We start from the raw sequence: 26,757 nt of genomic DNA on the forward strand, positions 1-26,757 counted from the left end.
TATTTCTGATTCATTTTATGCGTTTGAAAGATGAATACTGTGAATGTTCAAGTACTTACTGCCTGATTGTTAGTGTTTTGAGGTTTCTTAACCAGGCTCTCTGTTACTCTTCTCTAAGGGTAGCTTTTTCCTAACTTCTCTGTGTTAGTGTTGGAGTGTTAACTACTGGACAGTAGCTAAGTCCATTCCCAGTTGGAGAGTTTATCACTAATGGCTTCTGAAAGCAATGGGACTTCCTTTCCCTCTCACTACCCTGGGCTACTAGTGGGTACACTCACATGGCCACGATCACACACAGAGACACACCAGGGTTCTATACAAAATTTTACACCGGTGCCACAAACTTTTTCAGATGTTTGACAGCAGCGCCTCTCTCTGACTGACAGATTATATTTAGGCTGTAAACTGAAATAAAAGATCCTAGAATGTTTCATACTCACAAATTTCTCTCAAATGTTGTGCACAAATTTCTGTACATCCCTGTTATTGAGCATTTCTCCTTTCGCCAAGATAATCCATCCACCTGACATGTGTGGCATATCAAGAAGCTGATTAAACAGCATACTCATTACACAGGTGCACCTTGTGCTGTGGACAATAAAAGGCCAGTCTAAAATGTGACTCACCACCTGGATTAGGTCTTATATAGCAAAATGTTTTTTCTACACTGGATAAAAGTAGAGACTCGGAGCTACGAAATGGCATATCATACACTACATTTGAGGATCAATGGGAAAGTAAATCTGCTTTGAAAGTTGATCAACTTGTAAACTCGCTTTTGAGAGAATTGCATTTGAATGTTTTGGTAGCTAGTGAAGAGCTCTTCTTTATCTACACCCATTCAGCATCGTTCACACTCTCTTAAGCTTTAGCCCCACCCATCTCGTTTCACACTCGGAGCGCACACCTGATGCTCTGGCCGATGATTTGTTTACCTATGGATAACATGAAAACAGCCTAAACAGCTCTGCTGGCAACAATTTCATTACGCTTTTTTGCAGACGTTTACTGACACTTACCATATTCAACTGGTGTTGTACACATGTCATGTAATGTTAGCTAATGAGCCAGCCAGCTCACGTTAGCTACGTTAACAATGAACAAAGTTCCAACAATGCCTAACATTAGGCTCCAACTAGAAAAGCAAACTTTTTTCAGTTGCTCGTAATTTAACAATTGTATTTGTGTTTACAGAGGGCATACAAGTTTGTTATTAAGGCACATGAAAGTTCACATGTTCGAGAAGGCATTTATGCCCAAAAAATGCATTTTGATTAAAAAAAAAAGTTTTATGTTCAAACAGCTCTCCTGTGAAGTCGTGACTTGCGACATACGCCTAGTTTCCTGATTCGAGTCACAAGTGCACCTTTGTCACACAACGCAATGCCACAGATGTCTCAAGTTGAGGGAGCGTGCAATTGGCATGCTGACTGCAGAGCTGTTGCCAGAGAATTTAGTATTTATATCTACCATATGCCACCTCCAACGTCGTTTTAGAGAATTTGGTAGCATGTCCAACTGGCCTCACAATCGCAGACCACGTGTAACCCTGCCAGCCCAAGACCTCCACATCCGACTTCTTCACCTGCAGGATCAGCCACCCAGACAGCCACCCGGACAGCTGATGAAACTGTGGGTTGTGCAACCGAATCATTTCTCAGAGAAGCTCATCTGCGTGCTCGTCATCCTCAAAAGGGTCTTGACCTGAATGCAGTTCGGTGTTGTAACTGACTTAATGGGCAAAGGCTCACCTTTGATGGCCACTGGCATGCTGGAGAAGTGTGCTCTTCAAGGATGAATCCCGGTTTTAACTGTACTGGCAGATGGCAGACCGCGTGTATGGCGTTGTGTGGGTGAGCGGTTTGCCGATGTCAACATTTTGAACAGAGTGCCCCATTGTGGCAGTATGCTTATGGTATGGACATGCATAAGCTACAGACAATGAACACAATTGCATTTTGTCGATTTTAATGCACAGATATACCGTGACAAGATGAGAGGCCGATTGTCATTCCATTCATCTGTCACCATCACCTCATGTTTCAGCATGGTAATGCACTGCCCCATGTTGGAAGGATCTGTACATAATTCCTGTAAGTTGAAAATTTCCCAGTTCTTCCATAGCCTGCATACTCACCAGACTTGACACCCATTGAACATGTTTGGGATGCTCTGGATCCACTTGGACGAAAGCGTGTTCCAGTTCCCGCCAATATCCAGCAACTTCGCACAGCCATTGAAGAAGTGGGACAACATTCTACAGGCCACAATCAACAGCCTGATCAACTCTATGCGAAGGAGATGTGTTGCGCTGCATGAGGCAAATGGGGGTCACACCAGATACTGACTGGTTTTCTGATCCACACTCATACCTTTTTATTTTTAAGGTATCAGTGACCAACAGATGAATATCTGTATTCCCAGTCATGTAAAATTCATAGATTAGGGCCTAATGAATTCATTTTAATTTACTGATTTTCCTTATATGAACTATATAAAAATTGTTGCCTGTTGCATTTATATTTTTGTTCAGTGTGTGTGTGTGTGTGTGTGTGTGTGTGTGTGTGTGTGTATAGTGTATATATACACACACACATACACACACACTCACGCACCCTTGCACTTTGTTCAAATAATGCAGCATTTCTTCCAGAAAACTGTTGAAATTTTGGTGTCCACATATGTATGTTTTCAGTGTCTGAATAATTTTACTAAATCTTAGTTAATTCCACAAAGAAATCCAAAAATGGCCCAGACAATATTATTTGCACCATCTAGAAGTATTTAGAAATAACTAGATTTCAAGCAGGTGATTCTCATTTACTTTGGAATTGAACTCACCTGTGGTGAGTTGAAGGTGCCTGCAGTATAAACATCACATATTCAACCAGTTTAAATAGAGAAAAGGACTCATTCTCCTGTTTTGTGGCACTGTTTGTACCACAATGAGCATGGACAAAAGAAAGAACCAGAGAATTATCTGAGGATGTTAGACACAAGATTGTAGCCAAGCATGGACAATCTCAAGGCTACAAGTCCATCTCCAGAGACCTTGATGTTCCTGTTTCCACCGTACGTAATGTTATCAAGAAATGTAAGGCTCATGCCACTGTAGCCAACCTCACTGGACGTGGCCACAAGAGGAAACTTGATGGAATATTGCAGCGAAGGATTGTTTGAGTGGTGGAGAGAGCACCTCGGTCAACTGCCACACAGATTCAACCTGACCTTCAGACACAAGGTACTACAGTTTCAACTCGCACCATCCATTGCCAACTCAATGAAAGGGGGTTATATGGTAGGAGACCCAGGAGGACCCCACTGCTGAGAGAAAGACATAAAGCCCGACTGCAATTTGCCAAAACACACTTGAACATGCCAAAATCCTTCTGGGAAAATGTCCTGTGGACAGATAAGACCAAATTAGAGCTTTTTGGTAAAGTACACCATTTCTATGTTTTGGGGTTGCTTTGCTGCCCCTGGGTGCCTTGAACATGTGCATGACATCATGAAATCAGGAGAATACCAAGGTATTTTGGAGCGCAATGTCATACCCAGTGTCAGAAAGCTGGGTCTCTCTTCCAGCAGGACAGTAACCCCAACACACCCAGAAGTGGTCAGCAAAAAAGCACCCTTCTAATCTGGGAGAACTGGAGCAGTTTGCACAAGAGGAGTAAGCCAAACTGCCAGTACAGAGGTGCAGGAAGCTCATTGATGGTTATATGAAGCCCTTGGTTGCAGTTATTTTGACCAAAGGCTGTTCTACTAAGGCTGTGCTGTGCTGTGCTGCTATTAAGTCTAGGGTGTCAATGCCACTTGTTTATTTTATGATTTAAATGGATATATTAACTTCTGAATCAAAAACAAAGGTTCTGTGAAATAAAGAATTGTGGAGACAATACTTTGTTCAATTTCAACTTTTTATGGAAAATTGTGAGTTACTTGAAAAAAGTGCAAGGTTGCCAATATTTTTGGCCACGACTGTGTATGTATATATTGTGAAAGGCTGTACCTATTCACTGACAAAATCCTAAGCGGGACAGCACGAAATGAAATGCAGAGACGTTACTTCAACAAAAAGAAGGAATAGTCTCCGGCTCATAGGAATAGTCTCACTCTCCCCCCTCAGTCAGGCACAAACAATAATCAGTCAATTGGCCTTAGGTGAGCTCATCAGTAGTGGCTGTACTGCGGCCCACATCCAGGGGAGGGTGCAGTCGGACCACTTCATCCGGCTGATCACTCACAATTCCCTCACTATATATATATATATATATATATATATATATATATATATATATACAGTACCAGTCAAAGGTTTGGACACACCTACTCATTCAAGGGTTTTGTGTGAAGACATCAAAACTATGAAATAACACATGGAATCATGTAGTAACCAAAGGGTTAAACAAATCAAAATATATTTGAGATTCTTCAAAGTAGCCAACCTTTGTATTGACAGCTTTGCACACTCTTGGCATTCTCTCAACCAGCTTCATAAGGAATGCTTTTCCAGCATTCTTGACGGAGTTCCCACATATGCTAAGCACTTGTTGGCTGCTTTTCTTTCACTCTGTGCTCCAACTCATTACAAAACATCTCAGTTGGGTTTAGGTTGGGTGATTGTGGAGGACAGGTCATCTGATACAGCACTCCATCACTCTCCTTGGTTAAATAGCCCTTACACAGCCCGGAAGTGTGTTTTGGGTCATTGTCCTGTTGAAAAACAAATTATAGTCCAACTAAGCTCAAACCAGATGTGATGGCCTATCGCTGCAGAATGCTGTAGTAGCCGTGTTGGCTAAGTGTGCCTTAGATTCTAAATAAATGATAGACAGTGTCACCAGCAAAGCACCATCACACCTCCTCCTCCATGCTTCACGGTGGGAACCACACATGCAGAGATCATCCGTTCACCTGCTCTGCATCTCACAAAGACACAGCGATTGGAACCAAAAATTGCACATTTGGACTCATCAGACCAAATTACAGATTTCCACCGGTCTAATGTCCATTGCTCGTGTTTCTTGACCCAAGCAAGTCTCTTCTTATTGGTGTCCTTTACTAGTGGTTTCTTTGCAGCAATTTGACCATGAAGGTCTGATTTCACACAGTCTCCTCTGAACAGTTGATGTTGAGATGTGTCTGTTACTTGAACTCTGTGAAGAATTTATTTGGGCTGCAATCTGAGGTGCAGTTAACTCTAATGAACTTATCCTCTGCAGCAGAGGTAACCATGGGTCTTCCTTGCCTGTGGGGGTCCTCATGAGAGCCAGTTTCATCATAGCGCTTGATGTTTTTTTTTGCGACTGCACTTGAAGAAACTTTCAAAGTTATTGAAATGTTCCAGATTGACTGACCTTAATGTTTTAAATTTTTGATGGACTTTTGTCTTCTATATACCACCCCTACCTTGTCACGACACAACTGATTGGCTCAAACGCATTAAGAAGGAATGAAATTCCACCAATTAACTTTTAACAAGGCACACCTGTTGATTGAAATGCATTCCATGTGACTTCCTCATGAAGCTGGTTGAGAGAATGCCAAGAGTGTGCAAAGCTGTCATTAAGGCAAAGGTTGGCTATTTGAAGAATCTTAAATATAAAATATATTTTTATTTGTTTAACACTTTTTGGTTTACTACATGATTCCATATGTGTTATTTCATAGTTTTGATGTCTTCGCTATTATTCTACAATGTAGAAAATAGTAAAAATAAAGAAAAACCCTTGAATGAGTAGGTGTTCTAAAACTTTTGACAGGTAGTGTAGCTTAATGCTATTTTGTAAGATGCAGGTGTTGGTATCACGACATGTCAGTCTGACATTAAATGGTAGGCGACAGGATACGATGTAGGCGTCATGCAGGCGTTTAGTCAGGCGGTGGTATCACAACATGTCAGTCAGATGTTCAATGGTAGGCGACAGTAGCTCATTATTGACTCTTTTCTCTACCTGCTGTATCGCTCTCTTTCTCTCTCAATCTCACACACACATACATAGCACTACAGCAACATTTGCACTCCTCCCTCTTGTCACTCCTCCTCTCTCACCTCCTCCGCAGCTCAAAGTGACCCTTCTCTCCACCTCTGGGACCCATGGGTAGAACAGGAGCAGAGAGATATGTCTTGGTCTATTAAAGGACCTCTTCGGTTGTAGCTGTGCTCTTGCCTGAAAGGGTTTAATGGAGTTGAACTAAGGGCAATTAGCTGGCCAGGACACATGGTGCTCCAGTGGAGCTGTAGTGGAGCAGTGGGACTTACCCGGGCCAGTCCAATCGCCGTCAATCTTAGAGAGAAGGCTTCTCATATTCCCCGTACTACATAAAAGCACACAGTACAAGGCATAAGGAATATAGACTCACAATGCTTTTCAAAAGAGTGCACAGAATCATATTAAAAGGGAGATACACACCTCTTTGGATGTAGTCTACAGTCAGTTCTGCTTCATATGCCTTTACAATGAACTGAATGGACATACTCTGTCTACCACCACTCTTAAAACTAGGCTACATTTCATCAGAATTGCGAAAGAATGTAGAATCCAGTCAATTCTACTACACTTTTACACGGACAAAGACCGAGATGGATGTATTTCCTACTGTGTAGCACCACTGTAACACACATTGAAATTGTATAACGCTCTATTATTAATAGTGACAGATGTACCCTGGCTAGTGAGTGCCGGAGTCGGTGCTAGTGGTGCTAGCTCTTAGCACCTGATCCATTTCTCTCCCCATGTCTGTGTTCACACATGAGTGCTTTGATTGACGATGACATTTATGGGCTCCGCTTGAACAACACCCCGTGTCGAGTGTCCCCAGGGGCATCCCGATCCCTCGCCTCCATCAGCCTGGCACACTCTGGAGTTGGTCAACCGTGCCAGTCCCCGTGGATGGGCCGTATGAACACATCTAGTTAGAACAAATCCTAGTTAAAAACACATCCTAGCTTGATTTGTTTTCAGTTGGAACACACATCCTGTTCCTAGTTGGAACACACACATCCTATTCCTAGTTGGAACACACACATCCTATTCCTAGTTGGAACACACACATCCTGTTCCTAGTTGGAACGCACACATCCTGTTCCTAGTTGGAACGCACACATCCTGTTCCTAGTTGGAACACACATCCTGTTCCTAGTTGGAACACAAACATCCTGTTCCTAGTTGGAACACACATCCTGTTCCTAGTTGGAACACACACATCCTGTTCCTAGTTGGAACACACACATCCTGTTCCTAGTTGGAACACACACATCCTGTTCCTAGTTGGAACACACACATCCTGTTCCTAGTTGGAACACAAACATCCTGTTCCTAGTTGGAACACACACATCCTGTTCCTAGTTGGAACACACACATCCTGTTCCTAGTTGGAACACACCCATCCTGTTCCTAGTTGGAACACACCCATCCTGTTCCTAGTTGGAACACACACATCCTCTTCCTAGTTGGAACACACACATCCTCTTCCTAGTTGGAACACACACTTCCTATTCCTAGTTGGAACACACACTTCCTATTCCTAGTTGGAACACACACTTCCTATTCCTAGTTGGAACACATCCTAGTTAGAACACATGCTAGTTATTCTAGTTCTAGAATTCCATTCTAGAAATGGCCTAAACACACCAGCAAGGCCAAAGCCCCAATCCAAGATGAAAACACAACAGTCAGTGCCTATTTAAATAAATGTAGTGCTTTGATTCTAACTCACTCTATTTGGCCCTCCCCTTCTGTCTTCTCCATTAGAATTTGCCAGAGGGAGGACGATAGAAGTTGTTAGATTAGATGGTCCCGGTGTTTCACCATTCCAATAAGTGTCAGTCAGGTGGATGGTTGTGAGAGGGTTGTATATGGTTGTGAGAGGATTCACTCTGTATTCTCCTGCAATAGAAGCAGCAGCTTCTTCTGCTGTCTCTGTCTGTCTGGTTCCTTTCATCACAGGGGCATTGTGTATGGATTTACTGCCCTCAATGCCCCCAGGGGGAGATTTGATTCCACTGCACTGGCTAATCTCTGTCTCCTCTCTCTTCCCCTCTTTATCTCTCTCGCTCTCTCTCTCTCTTTCCATCATTCTCTCTTTACTCTCTCTTCTTTTTTTCTACTACTTATCTCAAATCTTCTTTTTACTGTCTGCTCCTTATATCTCCCCCCCCCCCACCTTCATACAGCCACTCTCACTCCCCGGGCTCCATGGCGGCGGCGGTGCAAGGCAGCGAATGGTCTTGCGGCCGATGCACCTTCCTGAACGCAGGGGCGGCTCCGCGCTGCTCCATCTGTGAGGCACCTCGCCAGAAGCCTGACCTAAACCAGATCCTGAGGCTGAGCAGCACCGAAGAGCAGCAACGCTGGGCCTGCCCCCGCTGCACCCTCAACAACCCCCAGGGCTCCGGCGCCTGCACCATCTGTGGCTTTGGACCCTCGCCAAGCACCCCCACGCCGACCACAACCATGGCCACCATCGCCAATGGCCTCGTGCCGCCGGAGACTCCCACGCCTGTCATGACTCCCACGGTTCTCCTGGAGCCACGCGGGCAGCAGCCGTCCAAGGAGGAGGCACTGAGGAGGTCAGAGAGCAACGGGGAGGTGGGGGGCCTGAGTGGCCCGGGTGGACCCGAGGGGCAGCAACACCACCACTTGGGCTGGGCGTGCCCGCGATGCACACTTCATAATACTCCTGTTGCACTGTCGTGTTCGGCCTGCGGGGGACCAAGGAAACTGTCGCTGCCCAAGATCCCCCCTGAGGCGTTGGTGGTGCCCGAAGTGCGCACACCCGTGCTAGGGTTTCCCGTCCACGTGGCCCCTGCCCCCCCGCTCCTCATTGACTTGACGGATGACTCACCCACTGCTGCCGCCCCCTGCGAACCCCAGGAGCCCCCCCACAGCCACTTGCCCCCACCGCCACGCTCCTCGCCTTTCATGCCCTTCTCTTCTCTGCAGAACAACCCGGTGCCCCGCAGCAGGAGAGAGGTGCCCCCACCGGGGCGTCCGCCCAACCCTAACCCCAATGCCCCAAGCCCAACTTCTCCCTCCACGGCCTGCGTGCTGCCCCAGCACTGCCCTGCCCTCTGCCCTGCCAAGCCCAAGCACGCCCAGCCCCAAGAGCCCTCCTTCCCCAGCAAGCGCCACAGCATCCTGGAGGAAGAGGACGGCACCCACCCCCTTCCTTATCACACCTCCCACACCCCCGTCACATCGCCACCCACCTGGAAGTGCCATGGATGCTCCCTGCCCAACCTGAGCGACTCGTCCAAGTGTGAGGCATGCCACTCGTCGCGGGCCGGCACCGACCTCATCGACCTGGTGGGCTGCGATTTGGTGCGCTTCACACCAGCAAACCCCTCCAGTCCGGACTCCAGCACCTGGGCCTGCTCCAAGTGTACCCTACGCAACCCCACCGGGATGACCAAGTGCTCGGCCTGCTGCTCCTCCAAGCCGCACGGCTTCCAAGAGCCTAGTTCTCACTGCTGCCTGCACTGCAGGCTCCCCGGCCCCTGCTACTGCTCCTCAGCCTCCTCCACATTATCTTCTGGACACAAAGCCAGAAAACAGGCCCGGGTCTACCCCTCGCCCTCGGCCACCAACACCTCCTCCTCCTCATCCTCGTCCTTCTCTTCCTCGTGCACACTGCTGCAGGAGAAGCAGTGGGCCTGTCCGGCGTGTACGCTACTCAACGACATCAAGTCGAAGAACTGCGCAGCATGCCACACACCTCAGCAGTACCTGACACTGCGCAAGGTGGCCAAGCCGCTTAAGAGGAGGGAGAGCATGCATGTGGAGGCGAGGCGGCGCAACGACGAGGGCGAAGCCAAGGAACTCTGGGAGAACATCACTACCTTCTGTCGAGAGGTAAGCCATCTGGAAACATGACTTTGGGAAATTGATTGTGTTTATGATTTTCAACAGCTAATAGTTTTCTTAATAAAGAGCATGGGTCAAGACAACTGACATAATATGCTAGCAACTTAAATCAGTTTCCATGTACAGAACACAATTTTTTTCCTGCTGGGTGGTGCCTGGTAGCCATTTTGTTTCTTAAGAGCTCACCACTGACACGTCAGCATCTCTTTCAATGGAGATGAATAGTCAACAAGGTACCCAAACAGCATATTTCATTGTGCCATGAAGAGTGAATCCATTAGGGTTATTTTACATGCGTCACACTGCAACACTGAAATGCCATACAGCACAGTACAGGGTTTTCTCTGGATGGAAAAGGGGCTTAGGTGGTGGGCGTGACAGTAATTAAGGAACGAGCCTTGGCTTGTGCGAGCTGGAACAGGCTCCTGCACTGTGAGCTATCTCCTTTTTCTGTGAGCGTGAGGCAGGTTGATGTACAAGTACAGAGAATTTCGCAGTTTTAAAGATGGTTTCCTGCAATTATTATTTGCATTTTTCCATGGATAATGCTGTGTTCTTTTGCTCAAACATAATAACAAAATGAATACTACTAAATTAATTGTTTTTGGCATTTTCAATTATCCCTAAGTGTTTTGCTTTTATTATGGTGATTGTTAGTTCTCAAAGGTTATATTATTACAAAATATATAGGTCCATTATCTTTTCTACATACTTTATTTCTGTTTTTACTCATTTAAGTTTACACTGAAAGCATTTTTCCATACAGAAAATAAAAACTACCAGTCGTTTTCAGTCTTTAGTTCACACAATGAGACATGAATCATCATTTATTTTTAACTTAGGCGACCCGAAAAAACGCTTAGGCGGCTCGCCTAAGGATTACAATGGCAGAAAAATACTGCTTTCTAATACCCCGGCTTCTTTACCATGCTTCCAGCGATTAACCCGCTACTGCGATCAGCCTCATTTTTAAAGATGCTACCAAGAGACCCTACTAGGCTGATGTTGTTGTTGCTTCTGTTTGCGCTCCTCTGCTCGTTAGTACATTTCTAAGGGGGAACTGGGGTCTCTGTTTATCCCAAGTAATCCCTCCCGTCAGAGGGAAGTAATTCCGAAACCAGAAAAAAGCTCCAAGTCAGATGAGCTTGCTCGTCTCATAATGGATTCCAATTATTAGTTGTTTGTCCTAAAAATCCCCCGAAGGGAAGGTGTTCTGTTTGTCGATGAGGAAGTTACTAGCAAGCCCAGAGTCTGTGTGTATCATATTTATTGTTGCAATAAGTGCATATAGGCTACTGCTGCAACAACATAACATTGAGATGAGGGGGTTATAAAGCCCATAAAGATCTGTCGATCACGTCCAGGCTGGTGTTTAAGTGAGCTACCCAAATGTAAGCCCATTTAGCCTAATTTAGTCAGACTTCATCTGTGTCCTGTTACTGATGTTGACCTAAGTTAGAGTAGCACTTACCTACACTGTCCTAACTTCCTACCCTGTGCTAGGGTGAAGTTTCCTCTAGGTCAGCATCTAGGAGCAACTTCAACCTATTACACCATGCTGCCCCTGGTACACTTTCTGATCCGCATAAGACTTTATGTCTCTCTGACTCTACTTTCTGTCACATAGACACTACCAGTCGGTTTCAGTCTTCAATTCACACAAGGAAACATGAATCATAATTTGTTTTTAATTAAGAGGTGATAAATTGAAACCACGAAATTAGGTTTCTATAATGGTGAGATGGTGGCATGCAAGTCAACCTTGGTCAGTACAATTGCATTTCAATTTCAATGTATCTAACTAAACTTTGATATAACATGTTTAATTAACTATTACAGGAGGGTTGACCGTTTATCAAGGGGTCAACATAAATTAATCAAGGTATTTTCTTAATGGAGAAAACCTAATTACAACCTAATCTCCAGATTAAAATACCTAATGTAGAATGACGTCCCTTTTCCCCTCCACTCGTTAAATAAACTGAGGGGTTCTGATTTCTTAACCTTTGAAATCATGAAATTATGGAGAAAGGTTAATGTATAACATTTACATTATGTCAGGATATGTTATTGTTAGCCATCAGGGATCCTATGAGAGGAGAAGAGACACAGTCTGATACAAGTAACCATGACAGCCGTGAGTTGGGGAGGAGTGAGGAATTTGGGCAGAAGTGAGGAAGAACATATATCACTAATCTTCTGGATAGCAACAGAGGGGTATTGGCTGTTCAGATGTGTAAGGAGGGGCTCAGCATATGAGAAAGGTTTAAATATCAGTGCGTGTGTGAATATGTTCTTTGTCTGTTCAGCTGTTTGATCCTTTGGGTGAATGAACTTGGTTGGAGCTTTTATAGTGTCTGTCAAATGTCTTACTCTGTTATTTAGAACCTAACAATACTGAACAAAAATATAAACAGAACATGCAACAATATCAATGATTTTACTGAATTATATGAGGAAATCAGTCAATTGAAATCAATTCATTAGGCCCAAAACTATAGAATTCACATGACTGGGAAAACAGATATGCATCTGTTGGTCACAGATACCTTTAAAAAAACGTAGGGGGAGGCCTCCCAGGTGGCGCAGCGGTCTAAGGCACTACATTGCGGTGCTTGAGGCGTCATTACAAACCCGGGTTCGATCCCAGGCTGTGTCACAACCGACCGTGAGTCCCTTAGGGCTGCGCACAATTGGCCCAGTGTCGTCCGGCTTAGGGGAGGGTTTGGCCGGGGGGCTTTACTTGGCTCATCGTGCTCTAGCGACTCCTTGTGGCGGGCCGGGTGCCCGCAGGCTGACTGCGATCGTCAGTTGAATGGTGTTTCCTCCGACACATTGGTGCAGCTGGCTTCCGAGTTAAGTGGGTGGGTGTTAAGCAGCCTGGTTTGGCGGGTCATGTTTCGCACGACACATTACTCGACCTTCGCCTCTCCCGAGCCTGTTGGGGAGTTGCAGAGATGAGATGATCGAAATTGGGAGAAAAAGGGGGTAACATTTTTTTAATAAAGGTAGGGGTGTGGATCAGAGAACCAGTCAGTATCTGGTGTGACTAAATCTGACCAATCAAAGTGCTTATGCATGAGCACTGACCCAAAACGACTCGTTGGGTCATTTAGTATAAATGCAACATGTAAAGTGTTGGTCTCATGTTTCATGAGCTGAAATAAAAGATACCAGAAATGTTCCATAACCACAAAAAGCAAATTTTTCTCAAATGTTGTGCACAAATTTGTTTACATCCCTGTTAGTGAGCATTTCTCCTTTGCCAAGATAATCCATCCATCTGACAGGTGTGGCATATCAAGAAGCTGATTAAACAGCATGGTCATTGCACAGGTGCACCTTGTGCTGGGGACAATAAAAGGCAACTCTAAGATGTGCAGTTTTATAACACAACACAATGCCACAGATGTCTCAAGTTTTGAGGGAGTGTGCAATTGGCATTCTGACTGCAGGAATGTCCACCAGAGCTATTGCCAGAGATTTTAATTTTAATTTCTCTACCATAACCCACCTCCAACGTCGTTTTAGAGAATGTGGCAGTGCCTCCAACTGGACTCACACCCGCAGACCACATGTAACCACGTCATCCCAGGACCTCCACCTGTGGAATCGTCTGAGACCAGTCACCCGGACAGCTAATGAAACTGTTGGTTTGCACAATCAAATAATTTCTACACAAACTGTCAGAAACCGTCTCAAGGAAGCTCATCTGTGTGGTCACTGTCCTCACCAGGGTCTTGACCTGACTGCAGTTCGGCTTTGTAACCTACTTCAGTGGGCAAAAGCTCACCTTTGATGGCCACTGGTACACTGGAGGAGTTTGCTCTTCACGGATGAATCCCGGTTACAACTTTACCAGGAAGATGACAGACGTATGGCGTCGTGTGGGCGAGTGGTTTGCTGATGTCAACGATGTGAACAGAGTGCCCCATTGTGGCAGTGGGGTTATGGTATGAGCAGGCATAAGCTACGGACGACGAACACAATTGCATTTTATCAATGACAATTTGAATGCACAGAGATACCGTGACAAGATCCTGAGGCACATTGTTGTGCCATTCATCTGCCACCATCACCTCATGTTTCAGCATGATAATACACGGCTCCATGTCACAAGGAGCTGTACACACTTCCTGGAAACTGAAAATGTCCCAGTTCTTCCATGGCCTGCATACTCACCAGATTATCTGGATCAACATATACAGCAGCGTGTACCAGTTCCCGCGAATATCCAGCAACTTCCATGCCCCTAGTATCGTTCTAGGGAGTTTTTCCATAGCCACCATGCTTCTACACCTGCATTGCTTGCTGTTTGGGGTTTTAGGCTGGGTTTCTGTACAGCACTTTGTAATATCAACTGATGTAAGAAGGGCTTTATAAATACATTTGATTGATTGATCTGTGACCAACAGATGCATATCTGTATTCCCAGTCATGTGAAATTCATAGATTAGGGCCTAATGATTTTTTTCAATTGACTGATATCCTTATATGAACTGTAACTCAGTAAAGTCATTGAAATTGTTGCATGTTGCATTTATATTTATGTTCAGTGTAATTGATTGCAGACATTTTTTTAAATGTATAGGATTCATAATTTTCAATAAATATAGTGCCTAACATATAATTTGGCCCAATTTTTTTTTTTACAATAAGTTGGACATGAGGAATCCAAAGAAATGGTAAAAAGCGACTCACGGACCCCCACACCCCACGCCAAACCCACCCCAACAACAAGTATATAGTATCTATTCTCTGTCTGACCACTAGATCGTGGTGTTCCTGCAATTTTGTGATTTATTTTAAATAATCAAAAACAAAATATCATATTGGCTTAAGCAGTCTATGAACAAGGTATGACAGCAATCCATGCTTTGGTTTTGTTGTCCACTTTTTCAATTACAAACGTTTTAGCAGTCAATGGAACCTATATTAGCATTTTGACACTTCATGTCCAAACCGTCCTAAAGGAGTGGTATTGGAACTTTTTCAGTGGGCACCCCATTTTTTTCCTCCTTAATTTCTGGGCACCCGATTTTATTTTATTATTATTATTATTTAAATTTTTTCCTATAATTTCTCGCAACCACACGCCAAATCTAATGACACAAACTTAATTTTCAAATCAATAAATAACCTTCAATTCATTGCAACCAATAAATACATTTACTCAATAAAATTGTATTTTTCAAATGATCTTTCTCAAACTTTTGTATATTGTCCCATACAATATATACTTTTTTTTTTTTGGGGGGGGGGGGGTGTGTGACTTTACTTTCCTAAAGTATCTAAAAAAAAAGTATTGTTACTTATCGATGATTTGGATGTGAAGCGTAAAAATACTAATATAGGTTCCATCTTTGGATGGGTTGCTGTCATACCTGGTCCATAAACTGCTTACAGGCTAAGGAAACCAATTTGGCATTATGTAATTTGGGTGAACTATCCCTCGAAAATTGAGGGGAGGGGAGGATCATTTAAAAAGAAAAAGACCTAATAGCAGGAACAGCCCCATCTAGTGGTCAGAACCCGGTAATATCAGGATGTAAACTGTCTTTCAAAGATAATTCTGCATTTTTGCATTTTGCAAAAATGCAAATAACCACAGATTTTCATTGTAACTGTTGCCCATGCTTGTTCAATGAACCATAAACAATTAATGAACATGCACCTGTGGAACAGTCGTTAAGACACTAACCGCTTACAGACATTAGGAAATTAAGGTCACATTTATGAAAACTTAGGACACTAAAGTGGCCTTTCTACTGACTCTGAAAAACACCAAAAGAAAGATGCCCAGGGTCCCTGCTCATCTGCGTGAACGTGCCTTAGGCATGCTGCAAGGAGGCATGAGGACTGCAGATGTAGCCAGGGCAATAAATTGCAATGTCCGTACTGTGAGACGCCTAAGACAGCGCTACAGGGAGACAGGACGAACAGCTGATCATCCTCGCAGTGGCAGAACACGTGTAACAACACCTGCACAGGATCGGTACATCCGAACATCACACCAGCAGGACAGGTACAGGGTGTCAACAACAACTGCCCGAGTTAGACCAGGAATGCACAATCCCTCCATCAGTGCTCAGACTGTCCACAATAGGCTGAGAGAGGCTGGACTGAGGGCTTGTTGGCCTGTTGTAAGGCAGGTCCTCACCAGACATCACCGGCAACAACGTCGCCTCTGGGCACAAACCCACCGTCGCTGGACCAGACAGGACTGGCAAAAAGTGCTCTTCACTGACGAGTCACAGTTTTTTCTCACCAGGGGTGATGGTCGGATTCGCGTTTATCGTCGAAGGAATGAGCGTTACACCGAGGCCTGTACTCTGGAGTGGGATCGATTCTGAGGTGGAGGGTTCGTCATGGTCTGGGCCGGTGTGTCACAGCATCATCGGACTGAGCTTGTTGTCATTGCAGGCAATCTCAATGATGTGCGTTACAGAGAAGACAGGAATGTCAGTGTTCTGCCATGGCCAGCGAAGAGCCAGGATCTCAATCACATTGAGCAATTCTGGGATCTGTTGGATCGGAGGAAGCACAGGGGTGGCATCATCATGTTGTGAGGGTGCTTTGCTGCAGGAGGGACTGGTGCACTTCACAAAATACATGGCACCATGAGGAGGGAAAATGATGTGGACATCCGTCAGGAAGTTAAAGCTTGGTTGCAAATGGGTCTTCCAAATGGACAATGACCCCAAGCATACTTCCAAAGCTGTGGCAAAATGGCACAACAAATGGCACAAGAACAACAAAGTCAAGGTATTGGATTGGCCATCACAAAGCCCTGACCTCAATCCTATAGAAAATTTGTGGGCAGAACTGAAAAAGTGTGTGCGAGCAAGGAGGCCTACAAACCTGACTCAGTTACACCAGCTCTGTCAGGAGGAACGGGCCAAAATTCACCCAACTTATTGTGAAAAGCTTGTGGAAGTCTACCCGAAATGTTTGACCCAAGTTAAACAATTTAAAGGCAATGCTACCAAATACTAATTGAGTGTATGTAAACTTCTGACCCACTGGGAATGTGATGAAAGAAATAAAAACTGAAATTAATCATTCTCTCTACTATTATTCTGACATTTCACATTCTTAAAATAAAGTGGTGATCCTAACTGACCTAAGACAGGGAATTTTTACTAGGATTAAATGTCAGGAATTGTGAAAAACTGAGTTTAAATGTATTTGGCTAAGGTGTGTGTAAACTTCCGACTTCAACTATATTCCTTCATATGTTCTTTCTCATCCCTCACTCCCAATATCATAACCCTCCTCTTCTTCCTCTCACTTCTATCCCCCCGTGCACCATAACACCCCCCCCTTTTCTCTGTGGCTGTGGCACTACCCATGTGCACACAGGTGAACACGGGCCATTCTATTTTTAGAAATGGGGGAGTAGAGTAACAGCAATTATCCACATCCCTAAAGCGAATGTAATCAGCGAGAGCATCGAGCGGCACATCCCAGTTGATGCAGGGTGACGTCGGCTAAGCACACTCTGTCCCCCCATGCAGTGCATCTATCTCCCCTAGGGTGCCTCATGACTGCCTCAGCCTAACATAAGATGATAAAATATTTCCTCCGGTATATAAGCGATAGGGCTAACACTCAGAGTTGGCATGCACAGAGCGCCACAGACCACTCCAAAGCCACTCTATAGATACACAATGTAACTGTTCGTCTTGGATTTCCTGATGTGGTCTTGTGTCCTTCTTGGTCAAAGATAAGAGAGCTTAGATGAATACAATGTTGTGGAGGCATATCTCCTATCTAGCCATTTCAGTCACAGACAAGGAGATCAAGAACGGAAGCTATATGAGAGTGCAGCAAAGATGGTATTTAGATAGATTGTCCTTAAACTAAGGCAACAATCCACATAGACAATATCCCTCCATGGCCTACTACTTGAGGTTTTAAGCAATAAAGAAATAGCCACAAGTGTGCCCATCCCCTGTACGATTTAATACAGGGGAACGACACTGATGCAGGTTGGCATTCTTTCTAACCTGTAAAGCCCTGTATGGTGAAAACATTGTTTCTCGGCTACCACCAAAAACCATTGGAGCATGCAGAGTAAACTGAACATAGGAATTGTTTCCTGTTGACAACATCATATGTTCCTCTTGTCCCTTCTATTTTCCATTAGCCCAGGCTGTATAACAGCACAATTCACACAGTAGGCCTACATGTGAATTTGAACTGAAAGCAACAGCGACAAGGCAAACCACCACTTTCCACTTGGACAAATTTCAACCGCCACACGATTTAACTGGTCATAGCGGCTCGTGTTTTACAATAAGCCACTGTAAGTGACGCCGTTATCGGTGCTCTTTTTATGTGATGGCGGTGTGCCACTGTCACATCGGCTCAATAGCCATCCATCACTACTGTTACCATGATCAATAGGTTGGCTGTAGCGTCGAACTGGGTTGCAGTGAGTGCCAGTCACTCCTTCTCTGCATTCAAACGTCCCAGTATTGATTCAGGTTTCTATAGAGACTCAGACAGCTGGAGTGCTGTTTGTTTTGTTAGCCGGAAAAGTCTAGCCATGAACAGTGAGTGCTCTCATGCATTGGCCCAGCCTTGAGAATTACCCAACACAGTTCCATCGGAAACAGTCAGTCAGTCAGACCAGCACTGTGTTACGCTTTCGCCCTCACAACAGGCCTCAGACAGCTTGACCTGGCGAGAATAGGTGAAGGGACTCTAACGCTGCATGTGACTGTTTGTGTCTTGTCTGTCTGGCTTGCTGTGGCAGTCTGTCCTATTTTTACACGGGTCATGATGACTCATGTGCTTCGTCCTCATTTACCTTTGATTTCGACATGTGCAGAAAGTGGACACGCTCCTCATACATGTTTATCCAATTTCTTATACCCTACCGTCTCTGTGAGGTCCTGAGCTGTCGGCGAGTGGTTTTTGGAACTAAAGTAAAAAAGGCCTCTCTATTTGCAGGTCTGTAGGGTCAAAGCTGAAAGCTCTCTCAACTGCTGTGAAGCAAAGAAAACTTTATCGGTTGCTGGCTAAGCCCAACAACAAACAGGGCGGTGTATACCTCTGAACTACAGAGCCACTGAGCCAGTGAGTCACTGACAGCCCCCGGGGGGGGGGCTAAATCTGCTGGAGCATGATGGGAAATGGGGACAGGGGCCAAAGTGCTGCTGCCGATGTCTGGCACAGTGTCGAGGGCGACAGAAGTGGCTTTTGTGTAGGGTGACGAATGAATTTTCCTCCACCGACTGTGCGACGCCGGGGTGCTTACAGTACTTTCCACTGGTTTAGGATGCGGGATCCAACTGCTGCCACCAGTGAGCAGAGGAAATAGGATAGACTAGTCTTTGTATGTGTGCTCTCAGGTTTGTCGAGCAGGGTTTTGGCAGTGACATAGTGTGACACATAGGGTGTGTACTGTAGGTCAGTTAGCCTAAATGCAAACTGTTCTGTTGAACAGGGATCACTTACGTTTATGTTGAAGTAGACATTTTTGTGTGTTTCAGCGAAGTAATGTTTAGCCTGAGTGAGCGCTTGAAAGTTCTTCACGGGGTGCGCGAGTCTGTGTTTAGAAGCGTCACGGTGTAATTCAGTGTGCCGTCTTCTTGATCGCGGGAGATGCGTTTTGATATATGTTAGCACAGCACATTTCATGCTGCGTGTGCATCTTTATGTGTAAGCAGCAGGGGGAGGCTCCTTTAGCCACATGAACACTCAGTGCCGGTGGTTGTCCTTGTGCTTGTCTCAGCATCCCGTGACTCCTACAGTGGCCTGCAGGGCTCCAAATGAATCATCATTCGTTTAACACAGACATCAGACAGAAAACTGTAGGCTAGGGTATGCAATGGCTTATAGGCCTAACCTTAGATCCCTGATAGTGTCATATTTAGGCTATTTGACGTGTTGTATTTCCAATATATTGTGGGATTTCCAGAGTGCAGCCAACATACACGTTTTCTCTCAGTGTGGTGACTTAGTCTTGTCTCGACTAGTCTTGATGTTACACTTGTTCAGCCTTCTCCTCTCCAAGCAAATGTTTCATGCCAGGGCAGTAACTTACTTCATCAGACACGACTGATCTTTGAGTGTTTCTCAGCTGGACTGTTATGAATCCTCTGTCTCAGAGTTTTATATCTCTCGTTCTTTTAGAACGTGGTGAACTTCGTGGACGACAGCTTCCCCCCAGGCCCGTGTTCCGTGGGCTTCCCCGAGGGTGACAGCGTCCAGCAGCGAATCAAAAAATGGCTCCGCCCCCACGAGATCAACTGCAACAACTTCAAGGACCGGGGCGTCAAATGGTCCGTCTTCCGCACCCCGCGGCCTTCGGACATCCTGCAAGGCCTGCTGGGAAACTGTTGGTGAGTTGTCGTCACTGAACGTGTGCAGTGTCGTAGTATCTGTAGCTCAGCTATGTGTGCGTGCATCCGCGTGCATGTGTCTGTGTGGGTACCAAACCGTGTACAACCTACCTTAAGCAGCGTGTGTTCATGCTTGTGTGTCTGTGGCTTGTGTGTAGAAGTGTATCCACGTGGCATGCGTGTTCAGTGTGCCTGCTGTGCTTCTTAGACACAGTGTTGTCTCCGTCCTCCCTGAACTATTCCTAATGTGTTTCTGAATTAATAAACCAACTCCACTCTGCATATGAGAGGTGATCTCTCATCGCTTGTCTTAAGGGTAAGGTGGAATAACAGCAAGAATGAACAAGCACATTGGTGGCCCGTGTAGTTTATCATTGAGCAGTGACTATAGATGTACTCTCTGGGCCTAAAGCAGATAGAGAAGGGAGAAAGTGGGAGGGGGGGAGAGAGAGGTAAAGAGGGAGAGGGAAAGGGGGAGTTTAACCCTCTAGAGTCTAAGCCGGGTGGGGAATTGTTTTAAGATGGGCATACCAAGGATCATTTGATTAAACATTTTAAGACCCTAAGGTATTTTTTGGGGATGAAACATTGAATTTGGCTTTATGGCTATTAGCCAATAGAAATGCATTGAATAACACAGTCTCCAAAAAAATCTAAGGGAAGTTTGTTCTGAAGTGTCTGCACTATATCTGAGATACAGTATAAGAAAGGTCAGGAAACAGTTTTCTTTGTTTGTTTTACATGTATTTATCCCCTTATTTTAGGCACTGACTATCTCCATAAATACTTTCATAATTTAAAAAAATTGGTACCAGGGACCTTCAGATGAGTCTTGTGTGTGTCCTAGTGAAAAACGGAGAGCAAAACCATTGTGTTCATGAGAGTCTCAGTGAGAGTGGTCACAATAGTTTGTAGGCCAAACCATTCGGACGCTACAGACATTTTTGTGAGAAGACCGAATTTCGGGATGTGTCATTGTCTGACAAACATCCCTCTAGCTCTGCCACCTTTCACCGCATATGCAAAAGGGGGCTATATTGGCGGATGTGGTGGATTGAGACGCAGCCAATGCAAAAAAAAACACATCAATATCAAATCAAAGTGTATTTGTTACGTGCGCCGAATACAACATGTGTAGACCTTACAGTGAAATGCTTACTTACAGGCTCTAACCAATAGTGCAAAAAAGGTATTAGATAAACAATAGGTAAGTAAAGAAATAAAAGCAACAGTAAAAAGACAGTGAAAAATAACAGCAGCAAAGCCATATACAGTAGCGCGGCTATAAAAGTAGCGACGCTACATACAGACACAGGTTAATCGGGCTGATTGAGGTAGTATGTACATGTAGATATGGTTAAAGTGACTATGCATATATGATAAACAGAGAGTAGCAGTAACGTAAAAGAGGGAGTGGTGGGTGGCGGGACACAATGCTGATAGACAAGTTAGCCAATATGCGGGAGCACTGGTTGGTCGGGCCAATTGAGGTAGTATGTACATTAATGTATAGTTAAAGTGACTATGCATATATGATAAACAGAGAGTAGCAGCAGCGTAAAACAGGGATTGGGGGGGGGTACACAATGCAGATAGTCCGGGTAGCCATTTGATTACCTATTCAGTAGTCTTATGACTTGGGGGTTAAAACTGTTGAGAAGCCTTTTTGTCTGAGACTTGGCACTCCGGTACCGCTTGCCATGCGTTAGTAGAGAGAACAGTCTATGACTGGGGTGGCTGCGGTCTTTGACAATTTTTAGGGCCTTCCTCTGACACCGCCTGGTGTAGAAGTCCTGGATGGCAGGCAGCTTTGCCCCAGTGATGTACTGGGCCGTACGCACTACCCTCTGTAGTACCTTGTGGTCGGAGGCCGAGCAATTGCCGTACCAGGCAGTGATGCAACCAGTCAGGATGCTCTCGATGTTGCAGCTGTAGAACCTTTTGAGGATCTCAGGACCCATGCCAAATATTTTTAGTTTCCTGAGGGGGAATAGGCTTTGTCGTGCCCTCTTCACGACTGTCTTGGTGTGTTTGGACCATTCTAGTTTGTTGGTGATGTGGACACCAAGGAACCTGAAGCTCTCAACCTGCTCCACTACAGCCCCGTCGATGAGAATGGGGGGCATGCTCGGGCCTCCTTTTCCTGTAGTCCACAATCATCTCCTTAGTCTTGGTTACGTTGAGGGATAGGTTGTTATTCTGGCACCTCATGGCCAGGTCTCTGACCTCCCTATAGGCTTGTCTCGTCGTTGTCTGTGATCAGGCCTACCACTGTTGTGTCGTCTGCAAACTTAATGATGGTGTTGGAGTCGTGCCTGGCCATACAGTCGTGGGTGAACAGGGAGTACAGGAGGGGACTGAGCACTCACTCCTTGGGGGCTCCAGTGTTGAGGATCAGCGTGGCAGATGTGTTGCTACCTACCCTCACCACCTGGGGGCTGCCCGTCAGGAAGTCCAGGATCCAGTTGCAGAGGGAGGCGTTTAGTCCCATGATCCTTAGCTTAGTGATGAGCTTTGAGGGTACTATGGTGTTGAACGCTGAGCTGTAGTCAATGAATAGCATTCTCAAATAGGTGGGAAAGGGCAGTGTGGAGTGCAATAGAGATTGCATCATCTGTGGATCTGTTTGGGCGGTATGCAAATTGGAGTGGGTCTAGGGTTTCTGGGATAATGGTGTTGATGTGAGCCATTACCAGCCTTTCAAAGCACTTCATGGCTACGGACATGAGTGCTACGGGTCTGTAGTCATTTAGGCAGGTTGCCTTTGTGTTCTTGGGCACAGGGACTATGGTGGTCTGCTTGTAACATGTTGGTATTACAGACTCAATCGGGGACATGTTGAAAATATCAGTGAAGACACCTGCCAGTTGGTCAGCACATGATCTGAGCACACGTCCTGGTAATCCGTCTGGCCCCACAGCCTTGTGTATGTTGACCTGTTTAAAGGTCTTACTCACGTCGGCTACGGAGAGCGTGATTACACAGTCGTCCGGAACAGCTGGTGTTCTCATGCATGCCTCAGTGTTGCTTGCCTCGAAGCGAGCATAGAAGTGATTTAGCTCGTCTGTTAGGCTCGTCTCACTGGGCAGCTCGCGGCTGTGCTTCCCTTTGTAGTCTGTAATAGTTTGCAAGCTCTGCCACATAAGACGAGCGTCGGAGCTGGTGTTGTATGATTCAATCTTAGCCCTGTATTGATGATTTGCCTGTTTGATGGTTCGTCGCAGCGCATAGCCGGATTTCTTATAAGCTTCCGGGTTAGAGTCCCGCACCTTGAAAGCGGCAGCTCTCCCCTTTAGCTCAGTGCGAATGTTGCCTGTAATCCATGGCTTCTGGTTGGGGTATGTAAGTACAGTCACTGTGTGGACGACGTCCTCGATGCACTTATTGATAAAGCCAGTGACTGATGTGGAGCATTCCTCAAAGAATCCCGGAACATGTTCCAGTCTGTGATAGCAAAACAGTCCTGTAGTTTAACATCTGCTTCATCTGACCACTTTTTTTATAGGCTGAGTCACTGGTGCTTCCTGCTTTAATTTTTGCTTGTAAGCAGAAATGAGGAGGATAGAGTTGTGGTCGGATTTACCAAATGGAGGGCGAGGGAGAGCTTTGTACGCGTCTCTGTGTGTGGAATACAGGTGATCTACAATTTTTTTCCCCTCTGGTTGCACATTTAACATGTTGATAGAAATTTGGTAGAACTGATTGAAGTTTCCCTGCATTAAAGTCTCCGGCCACTAGGAGCGCCGCCTCTAGGTGAGTGGTTTCCTGTTTGCTTATTTCCTTATACAGCTGACTGATTGCGGTCTTAGTGCCAGCATCTGTCTGTGGTGGTAAATAAACAGCCACGAAAAGTATAGCTGAAAACTCTCTAGGCAAGCCTTCCCTGTAGCTCAGTTGGTAGAGCATGGTGTTTGCAACGCCAGGGTTGTGGGTTCGATCCCCACGGGGGGCCAGCACAGGAAAAAAATGTATGAAATGTATGCATTCACTACTGTAAGTTGCTCTGGATAAGAGCGTCTGCTAAAATGACTAAAATGTAAAAAAAAAATGCAAGTAGTGTGGCCTGCAATTTATCACAATATACTCTACTTCAGGTGAGCAAAGTCTAGAGACTTCCTAAGATTTCGTGCACCAGCTGTTACAAATATGCACAGACTGCCCCCCCTCGTCTTACCGGAGTGTGCTGTTCCATCTTGCCAGTGCAACGTATATCCCGCTGGCTGAATATTCATGTCATCATTCAGCCACGATTCCGTGAAACATAGGATATTACAGTTTTTGATGTCCCGTTGGTAGGATATTCGTGATCGTACCTCGTCTAATTTATTGTCCAATAATTGCATGTTGGCGAGTAATATTGACGGTAACGGCAGCTTTCCCACTCGCCTTCTGCGGATCCTCACGAGGCATCCCACTCTGTGTCCTCTGTACCTGCGTACGGCGTCTAGTTTAAAAAGACAGATTTTTATGGGGATTTTTGTATTATGTTAATTAGATTTCCGTGGGGCATGACCATTGTAGTCCAAGGTTTAAGAGATAGATAGATAGACAGACAGACAGACAGACAGACAGACAGACAGACAGACAGACAGACAGACAGACAGACAGACAGACAGACAGACAGACAGACAGACAGACAGACAGACAGACAGACAGACAGACAGAGAGAGAGAGAGAGAGAGTAAACCAAGAAGGAACTGGGGAGAGAAATAAAGAGAGAGAGGAGGGGTGAGGCGGCCAGATGTACTGATACATCACCTGACTGGGGAATTATTCAGAGGAATGTAGGTCTGGACACAGACAGTTTTCTCCATGTACTTGTTTTGGGTGTCCTTGGGCCTTGTCGTCATCCCCCCCCCCCCCCCCCCCCCCCCACACACACACACACACACACACACACACACACACACACACACACACACACGGCCGCTTATCAAAAATAACCCTCCACAGAGCCCCCTCCACACACCCTTTCTCTCACACTACAGGAGGTAAACCAATTCCCATCCTGAATCACACCCCAGTCACATTTACAGTCCACGTTACACATACCCAGCCACGCAACCACATGTCCAATCACATCTTCCCTCTCTCGCTCACCCTCGAGTGGCCGGAGAGGCTAGAAACACGACCCGTCATAGTCCAGCGTTCCCATCGCTGCGCCCAAAGTAATTGGATTTGTATTTTATTCTTTTTTTTATCTGATTTGCATTGATTTGATTTACATTGGGTTGGCCCTGCTTGTCTAGCACTAGCGCCAGCGCAGACGGGGGGATTGAGTTATTATTGAAAACGTCTCGTTGAGATGATACTAGAAAATCATGCAGAACCTCTCTCTTGAGACAGATTCTCTATCTCGAGAACACACGAAGGCATGCACGCATGCTCACACACACACACACACACACACACACACACACACACACACACACACACACACACACACACACACACACACACACACACACACTCACACAAACATCTCAAGAGGTCATGTGGCGAGGTGCTTGTTCAGTAAGGCGTTGAGTAAGGCCTCAAATAAATGGAGCTTTGCACAAGGAAGGAGAGATTTGCAAAGAGATTTTCTGCTTCCCCTAACCTCCCTCTAGAACAGGCAATTATTTTCCATGGAGGGCCACATTAGAATATATTTTTGCCATCGTGGGCCAGAATCATATTACAGGATTATACATCATGTGTATGACGGTGCTGACAGATATATCTACTGTAAATCACGTCCAGATATGCTACTTATTTTACTTTTTTAACATGCACAGAAATAAACCACATCCATGTTCTCCTTTTGGTAGGTATTTTCATTATTAAACATGCAATGAACTTCACGGAGGGAAAAGTCTCTGTGTGTGGAATACAGGTGAATACATGGCTCATTTTCAGAACACATTTACAGAGCACCTCCTGATGAATAATGCAATGCAGGAAAATAATGGCTCAGCTCAGCTACTTGATCTTGTATTCTTTTCAAAGGGCCAATGTTTTTTCCTGTCAAAACTCAGTCCCAGCTTTGCCACACACTTATTAACCTCCTCCAATAAATCTTTCCCTGTGGTTGTGCTCTTCATTGACTGCACTGAAGCAAGCTCCTCTGTAATTTCAAAGTTTGGGGTTATGACTCGTAAGAATATCAACAACTGCGTCGTGTCATGTGCATCACTGCTCTCATCCAGGGCCAAGGAGAAATAGGTGAAATCCTTTACCTTGTCTTTTAACTGTTGTTCCATATTCTCTGTGATGTCCTCAACACGCCGTGTCCCTGTTCGTCTTGACAGGGAAACATTTTCAAACAGCTCTTTCTTGTCGGGGCAAAGTATTGCTGCAGAATCAATTAAACATTCTTTAATGAATTCGCCCTCAGCGAATGGCTTGCTATGTTTAGCAATTTTGTGGGACAGCACATAGCTAGGTCTCGCAATTCCGTCGTTTGCTGAATGCAGTTTTGTGAAAAGTCCTTGCTGCTTTTGCAACTGATAAAGAAATTCTTCCGATGCACTTGCCCTCTGCTCAGAATACATAAT

At 45.2% G+C, this 26,757-nt stretch overlaps 1 protein-coding gene across 2 annotated transcripts in view; it reads left to right on the top strand.

Moving 5' to 3' along the window:
* The window catches only part of LOC106578335 (calpain-15), a 77,087-nt gene that overhangs the window by 24,040 nt on the left and 26,290 nt on the right, over positions 1–26,757 (top strand). For both annotated transcript variants that reach the window (XM_082965572.1, XM_045701996.2), the window contains exons 2-3: positions 8,180–9,857; positions 20,013–20,221. In XM_082965572.1, coding sequence (XP_082821698.1) covers positions 8,202–9,857; positions 20,013–20,221 — 1,865 coding nt within the window. In that variant the 5' untranslated portion in view covers positions 8,180–8,201. The remainder of the gene's footprint in view (positions 1–8,179; positions 9,858–20,012; positions 20,222–26,757) is intronic.

This window comes from Salmo salar, chromosome 19, assembly GCF_965601325.2.
Source record: "Salmo salar chromosome 19, fSalSal1, whole genome shotgun sequence".
Taxonomy (NCBI): domain Eukaryota; kingdom Metazoa; phylum Chordata; class Actinopteri; order Salmoniformes; family Salmonidae; genus Salmo; species Salmo salar.